The 18502-nt window shown below is 43.1% G+C and overlaps 1 protein-coding gene across 1 annotated transcript; it reads left to right on the plus strand.

Moving 5' to 3' along the window:
• Positions 1-1264: 1264 nt before the first annotated feature.
• scinlb (scinderin like b) lies at positions 1265-14496 on the plus strand. Its single transcript, XM_010893680.5, has 17 exons — positions 1265-1372; positions 3756-3943; positions 5323-5477; positions 6891-7052; positions 7199-7348; positions 8070-8159; positions 8445-8577; positions 8754-8842; positions 8960-9175; positions 9382-9515; positions 10178-10268; positions 11054-11224; positions 11720-11894; positions 12767-12882; positions 13084-13161; positions 13354-13414; positions 13727-14496. Exons 2-17 carry the CDS (start codon positions 3763-3765, stop codon positions 13885-13887), a joined length of 2163 nt encoding a protein of 720 aa, XP_010891982.4. The 5' UTR covers positions 1265-1372; positions 3756-3762; the 3' UTR covers positions 13888-14496.
• Positions 14497-18502: the final 4006 nt, after the last annotated feature.

Consider the following 18502-nt stretch of genomic DNA (forward strand, 5'->3'; position numbering starts at 1 on the left):
ATGAGTCCACTGCTATATTCACCTGATGGAGTGAATGCAGCTACTGCCGCCCAAATCCATGAATTGACCCTCAAATAAATGCTAAGAATCTTAACTTTCAGCTTTCTTTTATTCAGGAAGTAGTTAAAATCCAAACTACTGGTGTACATAAAAAAAAAAAAAAAGCTTCACTATTACAGTAGTTATGCACTATTACAGTAGTTATGCACTATTACAGTAGTTATGAAGGAGGGCACTGTAAACATCACACCAAGTTGGCATAGCAGCCAAACAAATATTTAGCATGTGGGTGTACATCTTTTAGGATCTCCTCATGACAGTTTATCTTTTGCGGACTGCCCTCTACCATTAAAGGGGCAATCTGGGATGGTACCAACATGATATCATTTTAATCTAATGGATGATTAATCATTGGGTCTATAGTATTGTCTTTGAATTCCTCCTCTTTGAACCATAATGCATTTGCATTTCTAAATGTGTATGCATTGGACATTTCCTCTGAATTATCATATAAAATTATACCGTGTGAGAAATCGAGAGAAAATAATGACTGTAACACATGTGGGCTGACTGACATTTTCACAGGAATACACTTGGATATCATGACCATAATGCATTTAAACAAATAATCTAAAATGTCTGTCCTTTGTTAATATATAAAACCTATCTGAATACAAAGCGTATGTAATATGTAAGAACCTAACCATTATAGCGTGAGCCGCAAAAGTGGTTAAGTGTCTTCTCTTCGTTTTGCCTTCAGAATAAAAGTCCATTATTTAAAACACTGGAAATGGATTAAAAAAACTTTTGAAATATTACGCATTTTGCTTTGCTAGGCTAATGCTATGCAATTTTGGAATGTTGTTGAATCATAATAAATTACAATTGCTCGTTTAGGTCTTTAAAAAGATAGCTACAATCAGGATTTTGCCTTTGGAATGTACAAATTGAAAGATGTAAAGCATTACTGATCACCAGGACAAACTAAGAAAACAATGCACAAGACGTGAAATTTAATGGGTACAAAATCACGCAAATCCTTATTGTGGCTAGCTATTTAAAGACGTATAAAAAGATGCAGGACGCCAATAATTGTTCAAACTCTTAACAGTTGTGTTCGTATGTTGTGTTCGTGTAGGCCTGTGGTAGTGAGTTAATTAAAAATCGTTTTCATGGGTGTAGAATCTAGGGTTCACATTCATTACACACTTTTATTTTGAAGGCAAGACCCTAGGAATCTACTAGGATTGGACTGGGTTCTTATAAGTAAAGGCGCTTTGCCTCTAAATAGAGCAGGCAGATCCACGTCCACATCTGTTTCTGGTTACTGAACACAAGACCATTCACTTAAACTCCGCTACACTGCCAAACCGTGAGTTATTTTTAACAAAATATATTTTGCATTATATTTTAGTGGACGTTCATTATTCGTTATATAATTTTTCAAATGATTTCATATCCAGATGTGCCCGACGGACTTTGAATTCGAGATATTCATGCAAGAACGTTTAAACGGTGCTTAAAATGAAGCAACGCAGTTGTCGAGTTGTCAAAAAAAGTATATTTTTTAATAATAATAAAGTCCCAGTTTTAGTAGAAGTCGTGCTTGATAACATTTCCTAGTGTAAGCTTCTTTTGCGTTATAATTTTTTTTGTCTACTAAAAATGAAAGATTATTAATATAATTCATATTATCCCCATGTGTGTATGAAAAAGACACGCGTTAGTGTCTTTGTATCTTTATGAAAGGTTTGGGCATGCACAATAAATTGGTATGTAGACTAATTGCTGTTAAGGGTAAAAAAAAAAAGTGATGCTCCCTTTGCTTTCATTGCATTTTTCACAGGAAAAGGGTAAATTGAAATTCCAAAACATCACTTGTCACCTAACATTTATATTTTAACCTATTAGTATATTATTGATTGAGCAATTACAGTTTCATATGAATTTCATCTGTGCTTTTTTGTACATTTTATTAATTTTACAGCAATTCACAGCAGCATTTAAGTTTATGTGCCTTGCTCAAATAACAAAGTTTACAGTGAAATACAATGTTTTATTTAAGGATTAAGTGCCTTGCTCAAGGGCACAACAAATATATTTTTTAACCTCCACTGTATTCGAACTAGTGACCTGCCCAGCACTCTTGACCTCCAGGGTCTCCCTCAGACAGATCATCTCAGACAGACGAACCAGGCAGCTAGTTTGTGCACAGACAGAACAATTCACATCTGTCTGAACATTTCTGAACCCCCTTTTTGAAAATTACCAGCAAGTCTAGGGGTTAAATCTCCCCTCCCCTTACAAAATTCAAATGATGCTAAAATCTCCGAGTTCATCCAAGTCACCGGAACTGATGCTGCTCATGATCTCATGCGAGCTGTTGTTTTATGATCTACACTACAGTTTAATTGGATGTAGTCTGTTCACAACAGATTATTTGTAGACTAATGACCACATCTGTTATCGTAGAATAAATTGTCTTTTACCATTAAAAGCAGTAGTTTCAGAGATTGCTTGTTTTTCCAGTTTGGCCTCCCTCTTATTCCATGTGTCATTTAAAAGTCAAGAAAGCATACAAAAGCCTATGTCATGTCATCACAGTCTTGGCCTGTGGTAACAAATCCAGACATCTGGAAAGGCAACATAATCTGTATTCTGCATAATCCCTTCACAATCTCTCCTTGGACTATCAGTGCTGTTTTCAGGGTTTTCCTGCATAGATTAAGCAATGTGTAAAAGCCACTGTAACCCAACACAGTCTTTGAATCAATCTCCTGACCAAAATAAGTACAATGTTACTATTTTGCGCTGTGCTGGGGGGCCTACAGATGACAATTGTCTGAATTGAATTATGCATTCGTAACATTGTATGAAACACTTATACACAATCAGCATACAGGAGCTGAGTGACGTTAACCTGTGAGTCACAGGCTACATCACACGATCAACTGCAGGAAAAACTAATTATAAAGTCCCAAAACTGACATTTTCATTCCCCGTAAATGTGCGGCACAGGTGTATGGGATCTCTCTTATCTGGAAATTATTATGTTGTGCTTCATGATAATGGGTTGACAGTAATAGAGGTGTATTGGGCACTGTGTTATCTGGTCATGCATTTCACTGTGTAATTAAACACGCCTGCGCAGCCAACAAATCATTATAAAATGACTGACAAGCTGTGTGCGGCGTCATCTTGTGTGGTATCATTCAAGTCAACGCTGGTTTTGTGTATTTCAAGGGATTGTTACAAGAGCGCAGGGCTACAGATAATGCAACACGTTTGTGATGTGCTTAAAATACAGTGGCTCCTCAGAAAGTGCTCTCCTACCGGTCCAGTCACCTGGCAGGGAGGGGAATCATTATTTTGAGCCAGTTATTAACGAGATGTGCCAACTCCCTGAATTCATGACTAACAAACCCGATCTGAGGTCCCCGCTGAGACAAGCCGTGTCACCACCCGACCAACACAGCCAGCAGTGGTCACAAATGCCACAGCTGATCATTTAAGCTCCATTTTTGTCCACCCCTCCCTCTTGTGTCTGACATCCTCCTAGAAAGGTGTCAAATTGCAAAAGACAACAACATTTAGGGAACAATGACTATACAATTATTGAGAAACAGAGAAATGTTTTGAGGAACAAAGTGTTCATGATGATAATTGTCTCTGTTTCCTTCCCTTTTCTCTTACTCACCCCCCCCCCCTCTCTACCCCTCTCTTTCTCTCCCCCCTTCTCTCTCTCTCTCTTGCAGAGCCATCATGGTGTCCCACAAGGAGTTTGAAACAGCGGGGAAGAAGCCAGGGCTCCAGGCTTGGCGTATTGAGAACATGGACCTGAAGCCTGTCCCCAAGGCCCTGATTGGCAACTTCTTCACAGGGGATGCCTACGTGCTCCTCTACACCACGCCAGCCCCTTCTCATTACATACACATGTGGTTGGGTGAGATGCCCCGTAGCACACACGCGCACACGCACACCCGCACACACGCACACATGCACGCACACTTGTACAAGCACCATTTCTGTACACGCATATGCAAACGCCCCACGCACAAACATAAAAAAAAACAAAAAAAAAACACTGATCTCAGTGGAGACCTTCATGCAGTGAGTTTAGGCTAATGTTTCAGAAAGTGAGGAAGAGGCTTCTTTTTTTTCTTTTTCTTTTTACTATTTAGTCCCCAGCAGATTTTACAAACTTACAGAGACTATATACATATACAGTGCATCTGCGTCAGTGAGTGTGGAATAGAAACGCAAACCCCTGTAGGACACCAACATGCTAGCAATACCTAACTATGTTGCTCTTATTTTTTATACGTTGACCAGAATTGACCATCCAGAGCTCCTTACAGGAGCAATTAGGGTTAACTGTCTTGCTCATGAACTGAACAACAGCATGACCACCTTTTGGTTACTGGCCAACTGCTGTTTCATGCTACTTGACCAAATGACTGAGGCTTTAGTTGAGATAAAAGGAGTGTAGAAACTTCCTCCTTTTACCGACATCAGTGAGTGAAATACTATATTTGTAAATGTATTTCCTCTGCTGATTTCCTGTCTTGTTTATTAGCCCTAAGGTTAAGGCAAGTGCAGGAAACACTATCTGTCTTTCTCTTTTACTCTCCTTTCTGTCACTTTCTCCTCTCTCGCTCTGTCCTCTCCGGAAACATGCAGTTCTGTCAATTTGAGTTTAATACAAGACATACCAATGAGACAAAGCCAAAGACTGAACGCAGTGTTTCGTGCCAGGCCCAGTTCAGGCACGCCGCGTTCGTGCTGTGTGTCAGTCAGCTGTTGCTGTTGGACTGACGGGCCTGGGTCTGGACATGTTGATGCGGTGCCCTGCTGGGCTCCTCTGTTGTGGTGGCAGCCCTGTGGTTCTAACGTCTGTCCCAGATCCAAGAGAGATCAGTGTGTAGTTGGAAACGTCTCCACCCCACAGTTTCACCGTGTGTCACGTTTGTGCCCCAGGGACAAACTCAGACTAAATTTAATCTCATCAAAGAAGACATTCTGGTTCTAGTTGGATTGTATTTATTAAAAAAAAAATTGTCCGATCAAACCAGTTTGTGAAGTCTTTATTTATATGTAGACCCTGGGAAGTTGCCTTCCATTAGCTAATTATAGAGGAGTTGGTTGGAACCAAAACTGGCAGTTACCCAGACAATTCTTCAGAGTACAAATTAGGACATTCTGAATACAGGTTAGGAAAGACTACACCCAACAGCCATGGTCAAAGCAGGGCTTTTGTCTATGCAGGATTTCTTTAGCAAACTAATCTGTGGATAATTTCTAACTCTACTCTTATCTTTCCAGGGGATGAGTGCTCTCAGGATGAGAGTGGAGCAGCAGCAATCTTTGCCACCCAACTGGATGATTTCCTGGGTGGGGGGCCGGTCCAGTTCAGAGAGGTCCAGAACAACGAGTCTCTTACCTTCCAAGGCTACTTCAAGTCTGGCATCAAGTACCAGGTGAGTGTTCTGCACTACACGTGAAATGCTATGGAGGAGGAAGTGAACACGTTTCCCCCAATTTAAGATCCACTCACTGCATTTTTACTGCGAGCAGCGACAGATTAGTTGATAACAAGAAAGTGGTTTTATAGTGTGAAGAATTGTATAGGTTAGGGTAAGTGCTGTTGGTAGCAACCTTGCTGTTACAGTCGCACCTGTCTAGGGAAATGCAATAGGAGGGGTACCTGCACGGACATCCTCTGACTGACCCTTTCACATTGTTGATCCGATTTTTTGAACAGGACGGGTGGACAGAAAAACTGGACAGGGTTACCACCAATGGTTCAAATCAGTAGCCATGTGAACATGCACATAAAAAACCGACAAAGCACTGGTTTAATCATTAGCAACCTCCTGTCAACTTTGAAGTTAATTAAATGAGTCTAAAGTTCAGAGATTTCAGCTGAAATCCTGAAGTATGCTTGTAAACCGCTGTTGTCGTGTAGCTTGGCAACAGCAGCCATTTTGAAATCCATGCAAATACTACAAACGTGGGGTTTGATGGTTTTCCTGTGTGTTGTTCCCCTCAACATGTGTTATACGTTTTCAGAAACATGGTTTCAATCATAGTAAATTAAACCAGTTCTGGAGCCAATTTTGCAATGTTCGTTTGGAAAATTGTCTTTCATTTTAGAATAGCAAGCTCTCTTTAAGAACAAGAGGAGAAAGACACACACATAGACAGTGAGAGAAAGAGGGAGATGGAAAGAAAGACATTTGGGCCTAAAGAAGTATGGACGTTAAGGGCTTGGTCGAACTGCTGATTTTAAACTATCAAATATTCTTTCTCAATGGGAGTCGTCTGACGGCCAGAGAAGATCCAGAAAATTCCCATCCATTTGTACAGAGCAAAGGGGGGAGGTAGAGAGAATGAGACAGTGGGAGGGAGCCAGGGGGAGAGGGGGAGGGGATAGAGAGCAGGAGGGAGGGTGAGAGTGGAAGGGAGATTGGAGGGGGGGGGGGGTGATGAGGGGAGCAGGCCAGACTCGTTATCTGAAAGTTTAGTCTCCCTGCAGTCACATACAACATTCTTTCCATGAAAATCTGCCCTGATGTGTCTGTGTTGATTACATGGAAAGTTCTGTTCCTCAGAGTGGATCTGTTTCCGATTACAAGAGTGGATCTGTTTCCTATTTCAAGAGTGGATCTGTTTCCTATTTCGTGTTTTCATAAATAAACACATAACACGCAAACAAGCTTTGTATGTCCTTGAGAGGAAAAGCAACAATAGGAATTGGCAGTGTGGGAAGAAACTTTTTGAAATTGTTTTATTTAAATGTTCGTTACAGTGACACTCAAGGTTTGCAATCGCTCAACATGTTGCTCACCACCGAACAAGCGTCTGACCTCATTTGACCCCTCCTATCACAGCAAGGAGGCGTGGCATCCGGCTTCCATCACGTCGTGACCAATGACGCTAATGTGAAGCGCTTGTTGCACATCAAGGGAAGGCGGACCATTCGAGCCACGGAGGTGGCCTTTTCCTGGGCCAGCTTCAACCAGGGAGACTGCTTCATCGTGGACCTGGGAAAGGTAGCACTGAAAATGATATACTCCAGAAAGTCCGATACACGTATGGACTCCTTAGGCGTTAAATAGACAGTCTTTCTCAAACAGAACCAACCTGAATGCTGCATTTTTTGTGATTCCTTTGTGATTCCTCTTCCCCATTTCTTCAGGATATCTACCAGTGGTGTGGCAGTGAGTGCAATCGCTTTGAACTTGTGAAGGCCTCCCAGGTGGCCATTGACATCCGGGACAACGAGAGGAATGGCAGGGCCACCATCCAGATGGTGGAGGAAGGGGCGGAGCCACAGGCGCTCATCGATGTGAGGGATTCGAGCACGCGCGCAAACACATGGACGCACACTCTTTTTTACATTTCACAAATGGATCCCCTTCAACGTCTTGTTTTTCTCTGTCCCCTAAGATTAAACCTAAACCTGAACATAACTCCTGAAACCAACCTTAACGCTAAACCTGAGCCTCTAACCTTAACACCTAAGCCTAAATCTAACTCTTATGCCGGAAATTGCATTTTACCTCATGGGGTCGGCAATGGTCAAATGTTTTACTATCCTAGTGGGGAATGTCTGGTTCCAATGATTATAGTAAAACCTGTATACACAAACACACACACACTCACACACACAAACAAAAACACACATTGTACTTACACAGGCAAAATATACAAATAATATTTAAACAACATTCAAATGTTGGACGTGGCAGCGTTAGTGTATCCTGAAGGGTATCATACATTGTTAAGACATTTCCTGTTTGTTAAAATCCCCATGACGGCGGGAATGTAGACAGGCACAAAAACACTCTTTGTGCTTGTGCCAGCTCTGTGCCATGTCTGTGCCAGCTCTGTGCCATAGCCTCTCGTTAAACTGGGCCCCTCAAACGAGAGTAGGGAAATGTCTCCAATCGTTCTAATTAGAGAAATGGAGAAAGTTAGAGTGACAGTCTTTAAGTGGGTTTCAGTCTGTAACGAGGCTGCTGTGCGTCTCTGTATGAAGCTAATCCTCCATCTTGGATCTGCCCTAGGCACTGGGCCCCAAACCCAGCATTCCCCCTGGCACTCCTGACGATGACAAGGTGGACATCTCCAACAAGAAGAAGGCTTCCCTGTACATGGTAACATGTCCTTATGCATCTACCCACCTCGTGACGAGCCCACGCTGATCATTCTGTCCTTCCCTTCTTCTGATAAGGGTGCCGTCTCTCTGAGTCCTCAACACATTGTCGGTCTCCCGCGTCGCGTCGCATGTTTTGCAACTCGAAGACATTACGTGCTGTATTTAGCTGTTAATTTTCTTAAACAAACCCTCTACATTCAAATCCATTTGGGAGGAATGTGTTTTTTTAAACAGGTGCTGTCACTCCATGTAACCGCCGACATATTTTCGATGTGTTTGACAGATTTCCGATGCATCGGGCTCTATGAAGTCGACCATTGTGGCTGAGTCCAGCCCCTTCAAACAGGCCATGCTGAACCTGGAGGAGTGCTACATCCTGGACAATGGAGTGGACCAGAATCTCTTTGTGTGGAAAGGTAGTCCTTTTGACTGCTTTCCAAGCCTTTCACAGGAACGCGTGTCTTGTAGAACGTACAGTCAAACAGTGAGCCGAGCAACACCTCGAGCAAATCTGGCGGTTGATAACGAACGACGCCGAGGTACACAAGAACACGAGTTCTATGACTTATTGTCCCACGTCCCTCCTTCGCAGGGCCCAAGGCAAACACGTCGGAGCGCAAAGCGGCCATGTCTGCAGCCCAGCAGTTCATCAAGGACAAGGGCTACTCCAATAAGACACAGGTACACCCGCGGCCCAGAAGGCAGCCGCGTCTTCCCCGGATGAAAGTCTCGCTGGAATGCTTTTGCGAGGGAGAGATCGGTACCACCTGACCCCAGTTGTTTCGGTCGTCCCTGCAGATCCAGGTCCTACCAGCAGGAGGCGAGACCACTTTGTTCAAGCAGTTCTTCAGTGACTGGAAGGACAAAGACCAGACCACGGGCCCCACCAAGGCTTACGCCATCGGCCGCATCGCCAAGGTGGAGAAGGTGCCCTTCGATGCCTCCACCCTCCACACCAACCACAGCATGGCCGCCCAGCACGGCATGGTGGACGATGGAAAGGGCAAAGTCCAGGTGAATAATGACGAGAAATGAGGCCACGGCCCCTTCCCCCCTGAGTCTGCCTGGAAGCAGACGTCTCCGACCGCATGGCCGGGAATCTTCAGAGGGCGCACTTTAAAATCAGTAAAGCCCTTTCGGGGCGGCAACATGGCCCCTCGAAAATGATATCATAAGCGCTCTTATGTCGTGTGCCCCTGTAACCACTGCCTTGGTTTCAGATCTGGCGCGTGGAGGGTGGCGATAAGGTGGCTGTAGACGCCTCCTCCTATGGACAGTTCTTTGGAGGCGACTGTTACCTCATCCTCTACAGCTACAAGCTAGGAGGCAGGGAGCAACACATCATTTACACCTGGTCAGTATTTATGACACCATGTATTAACTACTACATGGTTCAAATGACATCCTCTACCTCTAAGCCAATTATTTACTTTACACCTGGTCAGTATTTATGACACCATTTATTAACTACTACATGGTTCAAATGACATCCTCTACCTCTAAGCCAATCCTTTACTTTACACCTGGTCAGTGTCTATTATATAATGTATTAACTACTACATGGTTAAAATGACATCCTCTATGTCTAGACTAATCATATATTGTACTCCTAAATGTGCTGTACATACACATGAAATCATCAGATGACAGAATTAATTAAGACCTATACAGTTCAAATGACATTATTTGTAACTAGGCCAATCGTCTACTTTACATTTGGTCTGTGCAGATGACATCGACACCCAGTGTTTACATGACATCATTTCCAAACAATTTATTACACCCAGGGTGACATTATTTAAATGTTATACATTTCGTGATGTCCTTAAATGTGCACAAATAGCCCTCGTTCCAGAAAAACAATGTTTCCAAAAACGAGCGAGGACTAAGAGACTCACTCATTTTTTACCTGCAGAGGGCGCCATAACACGGCCTATACATCTGTGTTTGTTTGTATCTGTGTCTGTGTTTATTAACCAATTCATATAATTGTGTGTGTGTGTGGGTGTGAATCAGGCAGGGGCTGAAGTGCACACAGGATGAGCTGGCAGCCTCTGCCTTCCTGACTGTGAAGCTGGACGACTCTATGGGTGGAGCGCCTGTCCAGGTGGGTCTTCAACCTCTCCACTTCACTCAAACATCTCAACCATCTGCGCACAGCAGGAAGCACCTAAATCACAATCGCATTTATTTTGCTCACTACCTTCACTCATTTCCAGAATTTTACTTGGTGTAAAAGGTGCTGCTGGTGTTAGAAAACCTATAGGGACAGAAAACATGAAATCAGATTCCAGTACATGAACAAATCTCTGGGTGCAATACAGAGCATCAGCTCGTTTATTGGTTCAGCGGCGTCTGAATGAGGTAAGCCCCGTCCCCTTAGTCTCTGTGGACAGAAGGCTGGTTGCTGAGGGACAAAATAGGTACGACAGTGTGACATTTCCAGTCAAACGTAGCACAAGTGAGTAGGCCAAAGGTGGTCAAGCCAGGCATTTATTGTGCTTCATAAATCTGAGGGCGTGAATCGCGGTCTTTCTACAAACGGCAGCTGTCGCGCTTGGCCCTCGGCCAGTGAAGTCTCAAACAAATTAGGTCACGTGATTGAACTTTTGTTCCGTCTTCACGGACCAACCGAATAGTTGCGCGGGTTATTTCATCACTGTCCTGCAGAGGGCAGTCACACCCGGTTTTCGCTTCCAAGTTTGTCGTCACAGTCAGTGTGTTGCGCACAGGTTTGATCACACCGTATTGGTATGATGTTCCATCTCGAACCGCTCGGCTTACTGAAGAAGGCCATCTTTCCTAATCTGAATTACCAGACTGACCCTACGCTTCATGTTTCTCCCAGACTGTCGTCATTAAGCCTCCGTGTCTGTCCACGTTCCCCTCCAGGTGCGCGTGACCCAGGGCCAGGAGCCGGCACACCTGATGAGTCTGTTCCAGGGGAAGCCCATGGTGGTCTACATGGGAGGGACGTCCCGTAAAGGAGGCCAGGCAAAAAGTGCCGCGACGCGCCTCTTCCACATCCGTCAATCCTCCAGCCGCGCCACCCGGGCTGTAGAGGTGAGTCCTCTGAGTGTGTATGGGGTGGGCATGTGTGTGTGTGTGTGTGTGTGTCCGTGTGGGCGTTTGTGGGTGTTTTTGCGTGTGCATGCCTAGGTTTGGGCTTGGTTTGCTGTCTTTCAAGTCCTCACAAGTATTGGATATCTTGGCAGATTTGGCAAAGTGAGTACACTTGGCCAGCCCTCATAACATTTTGAAATACAAAAATGATATTCCACCAAGCATCAGATGCACATACCTAAAAATCATTGAGGATATATATATAAATCAATTAAGTCCAAGACTTCTCACAAGTCCTCACAAGTATCACAATACCAATGTGTGTGCATTTATATGTTTGTCAAGTTGGGTGCACAATTGTGTGTGTCATTGTGTGTGTGTGTGTGTGTCTTTGTGCTTGAGGAAGTGTGTTAGTGTGACAGGGCTCAACCAAAATGATCCAATAAAAATGCCTGATCAACTTCTGAGAACGTTTGTGCTGTCTCACCCACTCAGGTGAAGCCTCTGGCCTCGTCCCTGAACACCAACGACGTGTTTGTGCTAAAATCTCCAGGCGGCACGTTTGTGTGGAGTGGTGTGGGAGCCAGCGAGGAGGAAATGGCCGCATCCAAGCACATAGTGGCCACCCTGGGTGGCAGTGCCAGTAATGTGTCTGAGGACAAGGAGCCAGGTAACAATTTTATTCTGTTGTCCGTGCTTATTGTATTGGTTGGGTGCATCTCAATAATCCAGCATGGCGTCCTCTTCTCTACTAGCCTTAAATCACAGGACAGATTGTCCCCAAGTAGGCTGATTTGAAAAGGGGATTGCAAGAGAATCTGGATAGAAATTTGAGCTAGTTTCATGTAACTTTTGTCACATGATTAACCTCTGGTAACCAGTAGTCTGGTTGTTATCTGATAAACCTCTGGTAACCAATAATATGGTTATCTGATAAACCTCTGGTAACCAGTAATATGGTTATCTGATAAACCTCTGGTAACCAGTAATATGGTTATCTGATAAACCTCTGGTAACCAGTAATATGGTTATCTGATAAACCTCTGGTAACCAGTAATATGGTTGTTATCTGATTAACCTCTGGTAGCCAGTATTTTGGTTGTAAAAAACCAAGCGGTTTCTGTTTCCTTCCTGTTGCTTTTTAAAGGTTTAACCTTCGCAGTAGCATGACATTATTCCTTAAGGATAACATTCCCTGCAAAATGTGTGCCCTCTGTTTCCCTAAGAACCCCTCAGAACACAGTGAGTGAGAACAGGCAGTAAATCAGACTTAGAACAGAATGGGCAGGACCAGGCAGTAAATCTGGGGGGCACTGGGGGGAACATAACTGAATGTTCCTTTCATGTATGTGCTTGCTTGTCTAGTTTTTACAGATCAGTATTGATCAAGGTAACAGGAAAGGAAAAGCCTTTAAACAACTGAAATGTGCCACTAAATAATACAGAAAAGAGACAACATCACACACCTGAACAAAATACTACAGCAAAACACTCAATGGTTGAACCAATGAAACATATCTGTCCTGCTCTTTCCTGTCCTAGATGGGTTCTGGTTGGCCCTTGGAGGAAAGAATGAGTACCAGAGCTCCAAGAGCCTGCAGAAGACGGTCAAACCCCCACGCCTCTTTGGCTGCTCCAACAAGACCGGACGCCTTATTGTAAGATATGAATCGCCACCGACTGTGTCTGACGTAGGGTGTCTGTCTTGGAATCGCTAGAGAACTCAGGTCGACCCCTCTGGACTGTTCAGTGACACGCTTACGGAGATAAGGACCTAACGTGCACAGTTAATACAGGGCAGAATATCACCCAGGCAGGGTCTAGTGGGCTGCTGTGTTGTAATGAAACTCACTCGACAGGTGGAAGAGGTTCCCGGGGACTTTCAGCAGACCGACCTGGCCACCGATGATGTCATGTTGCTGGACACCTGGGACCAGGTGAGTGAAGCGCCCCCGCCAGCGGCGTCCTCTGGAGCGTGATTATTCACCAGCTAATCAGTAACACCTGCCACCTACATGCCTCTGCTCTGTGATTCTCCCCGCTAGTCATGTTCAGCTCTCCGACAATAACCGTATCTGCCTAAGTGGATTAGAATGGCCATAAGCTAATAGAATTTCTGCCCCCCCCAGATCTTCATCTGGATTGGCAACGAGGCAAATGATGAGGAGAAGACCGGTGCGCCAAAAATAGGTATGATGTCACGCACAGAGACAGTGTCCTCAGGACTCAGACTGGCGCCGTGGTGCGTGTTCATTACACTGATTACGTTTAGTTTACACACACACAAAAAAGGAGAGAACTCCTGCTAGTGCCGCTAACATGAGTATGAAGAACCTGACCTTCAGAAGAAATATATTCCGGATCAAAACATATGAGTGTCCTTTGTGGTGTAATAACAGTACTGTTTTGGTCAGCCCTCTTCAGCGAAGGGGCACGGGCTGTCATTACACCGAAGTAATGTGTGCGCTCACTGTCTCCCTTCACCCCACTATCTCTCTTCAGCTAAGGATTATGTGGACTCAGACCCTTCTGGACGCAAAGGACTGCCGATTGTCTCCATCAAGCAAGGGGCTGAGCCCCCAACCTTCACTGGATGGTTCCAGGCATGGGATCACAAAATGTGGGAAACAGACCCTTTGGATAAGATTCGTAGCCAGTTCTAAATGCCAGCCGCTCCAGACCCCCCCCCCCCAGCCCCCCCCCCCCGAACCGTACGTGCCAATGTGACCACGCCCATTGCCAATTCGACCACGCCCATGCCACTGCTGTTTCAGATTGGATCAAAAAGCCACTATCACTCCCTGTATCTCTGTGGCAGCTTCTCTTCCCTAACAGTGCTGTGCAGTGGTATTTCACTCTAGTTTCAGAGGGTCCTTCATACTGTCGCTTTTCGAACATTTACTTGGTATGTCTTTTTTGTTTTCGGTTGGAGCAAAGACGAACTACGTCTTTATGCGAGGCCTGTTGTTTACTTTGGCAGTTCATTGAATCCAACTGCTGTTTTGTTGCACTTTGTTTTCCTTTTGTGAAGTCATGACATGTGATGCCACATAGACTTGCATCTTATTTGATGCATGCTGCATTTTAACAGGATATATTTAGTACCAGTCAAAAGTTTGTTTCTGAATATTCATGTAAACGGGTAAGTGTGTCTAAAGTTTTGACTGGTACTGCATATCTAGGGGAATTATGTCTGCTTTTTTCTACCTTATTATTGATGATTCTGAAAGGCTTTTGTTTTTGGCTTTTAAATAAATGTCTGAAGGATTGTGTTTGATGCTGTGGACCATGTTGGATGAACTCAGTTTTCATGTTGATAAGTGACCACGTATACCAACGTATATAAAACAGCAGTTTTATTCAGGACATCACACTTTTAATGTCGGCACAAACGCTCATGTATGACATTTCTCTAATCTCTTTTTCTGGAAGTTAGTCAAGTGGCAGAATTTTTTCTGACCGAGTACAGCAATGGAAAATTCCCTCAGGGGGATGCTGTCTTCTTACGCACCACCTGGTCAGAGATGGTCGTCATCCTTCTGCCAGATCTACAGATGCAGTGTGGGCGTGGCTTAATTGAGCGGTGCCCTTGTTTGAACTGCTCATCAGACAGTCTTGTGGGAGCCTGGGCCGACAGCTCTTTCTCATCGGAAGTGAAAATGGGTTGTTACGTCTTTGACAGTAAAGCTTTTTGGGCTATACATGCGCTTTCACAGACACACAGGCCTACAGGGGCTTCAAGCAAAACTGAGAAAGGTTTTATAGTGAAACAAAAAGATGAAAGCTTTCTGTACCATTACTGCAAGAGAGGACTAGACCTATGGGCCATAAGTGAATGAGTGGCCCATGGCTTGCCTGGGGCCGGTAAAGACATTCTAGGATGGGCTGAGTGCCTTTTAATAAAAGCTTTTGGTTAGGCCTACATCCAAGTATTTGATACTGTAGGTTTTTTATCTTTGGCACATGGAAATAATAGACTACAGCCACAGGAATGTAGCTTAGCTCTCTACAGTTTTATTTAATAGATCTAGGACTCCTTTACAGTAGGTCTCCAAACGCATGAAGTTGGCTGGAATAGGTTATTCTTTCACCCATGTCACTGTGAACAGGGATGTCACATTATTCCTTTATTTGGCCTGTATCAATATGCTTCCTATTCTCTTCAGATAGTGGTAATTGCTTGCAATCATGCAACAAAAAAAAGAGAACCCTCTATGTAGCTGTCAATTGTTCTGCATAGAACCCAAAATTCTATGCACGTTCTGCCTATAGCAGTCTTTGGTGCTAGGTAGAACTATTTGCAGAGGGTCCTACCTAGAACCCTCTATGTAGCTGTCAATTGTTCTGCATAGAACCCAAAATTAAGGGTTATGCCTAGACTTTGATTCTTGTTACATAGAAAGTAAATTATCTGTTGAACAAACTCAAAATCATTTAGGCAAAAATATCTAATTCATTGACATTATTTACTAGATCAAAATAATATTTTTCTTGGGATATAATTACATATTTTAAACAGTTTCAAATCACCTACTGACTACTGTTATTCTCCATGTCCCATAATCCCAAAACACACTGTGTAATAATCCAGAATTAATTCAAATCATGGAGGTTGGTGTCCAGGACTGTAAGGTTAGATTCTATTGTCGACCCAGAGGTACTATGTACACTCTGTGCTGTGATTGAGCTGTGGTCTTCAATACCATTAACAAATGTCTCCCCCAAGAAATAATGTCTTTGGACCACTCCTTTGGAAATGAACTTCAGAAAAAGGACTGGTATTGATCCTTTAATGTTTGTCCGTGGTGTTGTCTCTGAACACTTCGATCCCATTAAACAAACACCCTTTCAGGAATCATTGGGTTGCCCCTTTTGGTCCTCAGTGGGAACTTGTTATTTGTAGGCACAGTTTGCTCCTAAAAACAACATCAGCTGTGTTACATGTCGCCAAAAGCGACGGTAAAACTTTGTGGTAATAAACGGAACCAGGATGTTTTAGATCATAATGCTAGAATCATTGTGATCATTCAAATTCTATGAATCCAGAACAACTTTGATAATATAACATTAACTTTCTCAAGCCAACCAGATAGGAGGGATCTTCCTTAAAGAAAAGACAACAGTATGGATGAAAGACGACAACTGTCCTCACATCAACCAGAACAAACAAACATACATACTGTATACTATATGAACACGCGTTATCGGCTCATTTTAAAAACCTCCAGTAATTTCCTAGAACGTTGCAGATAGAAATTCCCTGATTCCTTAATCTAGATGTTGGAGAGGCCTGCATATTCCACATAGCATATTTCGTATCATGTCTGTATGTTCCAAAATCATGTAGACTGTTGGGCGCACCCCTGTTCTATGTATCTGTCTGAATGATCTGTGAATTACACTGCGGTATACAGCAATTCTACTATCAGTAAAATCTGAAACCTATTAATGCCACACAGAAGTGATTTGGAAACGGGTTTTAGCTGTTAGATTAGCACTTCCTAAGAAACGTATCTGAAGACCCTAATTTAGGGTATTCCTCTTTAGTTCAGACAAATGTGTTGAGACAAATGTGACAGAACTTGTTTGCAAATTCGAAACATGTATGTTTTGGTTGTGCATTGTAATGTACCCTAACATAATGTCAGATAAAGAATTTGTCTGTCACAGATGTACAGTGGGGAGGATAAGTATTTGATACACTGCCGATTTTGCAGGTTTTCCTACTTACAAAGCATTTAGAGGTCTGTCATTTTTATCATAGGTTCACTTCAACTGTAAAAATCCAGAAAATCATTTTATTTAAGTATTTGATACATCAGAAAAGCAGAACTTAATATTTGGTACAGAAACCTTTGTTTGCAATTACAGAGATCATACGTTTCCTGTAGTTCTTGACCAGGTTTGCACACACTACAGCAGGGATTTTGGCCCACTCCTCCATACAGACCTTCTCCAGATCCTTCAGTTTTCCGGGCTGTTGCTGGGCAATACAGACTTTCAGCTCCCTCCAAAGATTTTCTATTGGGTTCAGGTATGAAGACTGGCTAGGCCATTCCAGGACCTGATGCAGCTGTGGGTCGGTCAAGCTGATCTCATCTTTTTACGTAGGTTAACTGTAACAGTCCCGATGTTACACTGATATTGAACAAAGATATTCAGAAAGCAGAAGAAAATCTAACGTTCACTGTCTATCCAATCAGATTTAACAATACTACTTATATAACTACCAGTTACCATGCAAGGTTGGTGGTGTTTCTGCATCCATTGCATGCATCACTATTTCACACAAGATCTGTACCAAAGTGACCTTGACTGCATTTCTAACATTCCAGAGGCTGAACTTGTATTTCACTAGTATTTCTATAACAGTAGCAGATAAGCACATGAAGATAAGAGGGAAGAATAGAACCAACTCCTGGTTTTATTCTGAAAAATCATAAAAGAAAATTAATAAAAGAAATGTGGTATGGGCAAGAGCTAGAAAAAAAAGTCAAGCATGGACTGGCTGGCTTACTGGAAATTGAGAAATATATGTTTAAAGGTTGTATAAAATGACAACTATGTAAATACACTAGGTAAATGTAATAGAAGTTGTGCCAAATTGTGGAAGACAGTAAAACACTGAAGAACCGCATTGCCAGCACGTAGCAACAACAGGTAGTTTTGGACACTGTGGCCCGGTTTCGCAGACACAGATTAGGCCTAGTCTAGGACTGAATGGAGTTTTCTATTGAACTTAGACTAGGCTTAATCTGTGTCTGTGAAACCGGCCCTGTAAGTATGACTGATTAATATGCAAATGTTGATGCCTTTAATTACGACTTTAAAGAAGGGGGGAGGTCATACTTGAAATGAGAAAATCTCATCTCATTCTCATCTTCATCCGTTTATCCGGTATCGGGTCGCGGGGACAGCAGCTCCAGCAGCTCCAGCAGAGCAGAGAAAATATCAAATAAAAAATCTAATAATTGTGCAGGAACACTGATTAATATACAAGTGTTTTTAGTAAGTCTGTTCACTGTCCTTTATTCCTTACTGGATGTGGATACCAGGAACATCACCGGGGCTGGTGAAACTGGATCCAGGCTTGTTGGTTGGTAATTCACCGTTTATCTCTGGAATTTTTAAAACAAATTTTTAACATAACATAAATTTCAGGGTCCACCCCTAAAGTTAGGAAAGCGATCTATAAGGATGGGGCCACTACTGTCCATGATAATTATTGGCACATCTCTATAGTCAACAGTTGTGTCCCTTGTCATCATTGCATTTTAA

This window comes from Esox lucius, chromosome 3, assembly GCF_011004845.1.
Source record: "Esox lucius isolate fEsoLuc1 chromosome 3, fEsoLuc1.pri, whole genome shotgun sequence".
Classification (NCBI taxonomy): Eukaryota; Metazoa; Chordata; class Actinopteri; order Esociformes; family Esocidae; genus Esox; species Esox lucius.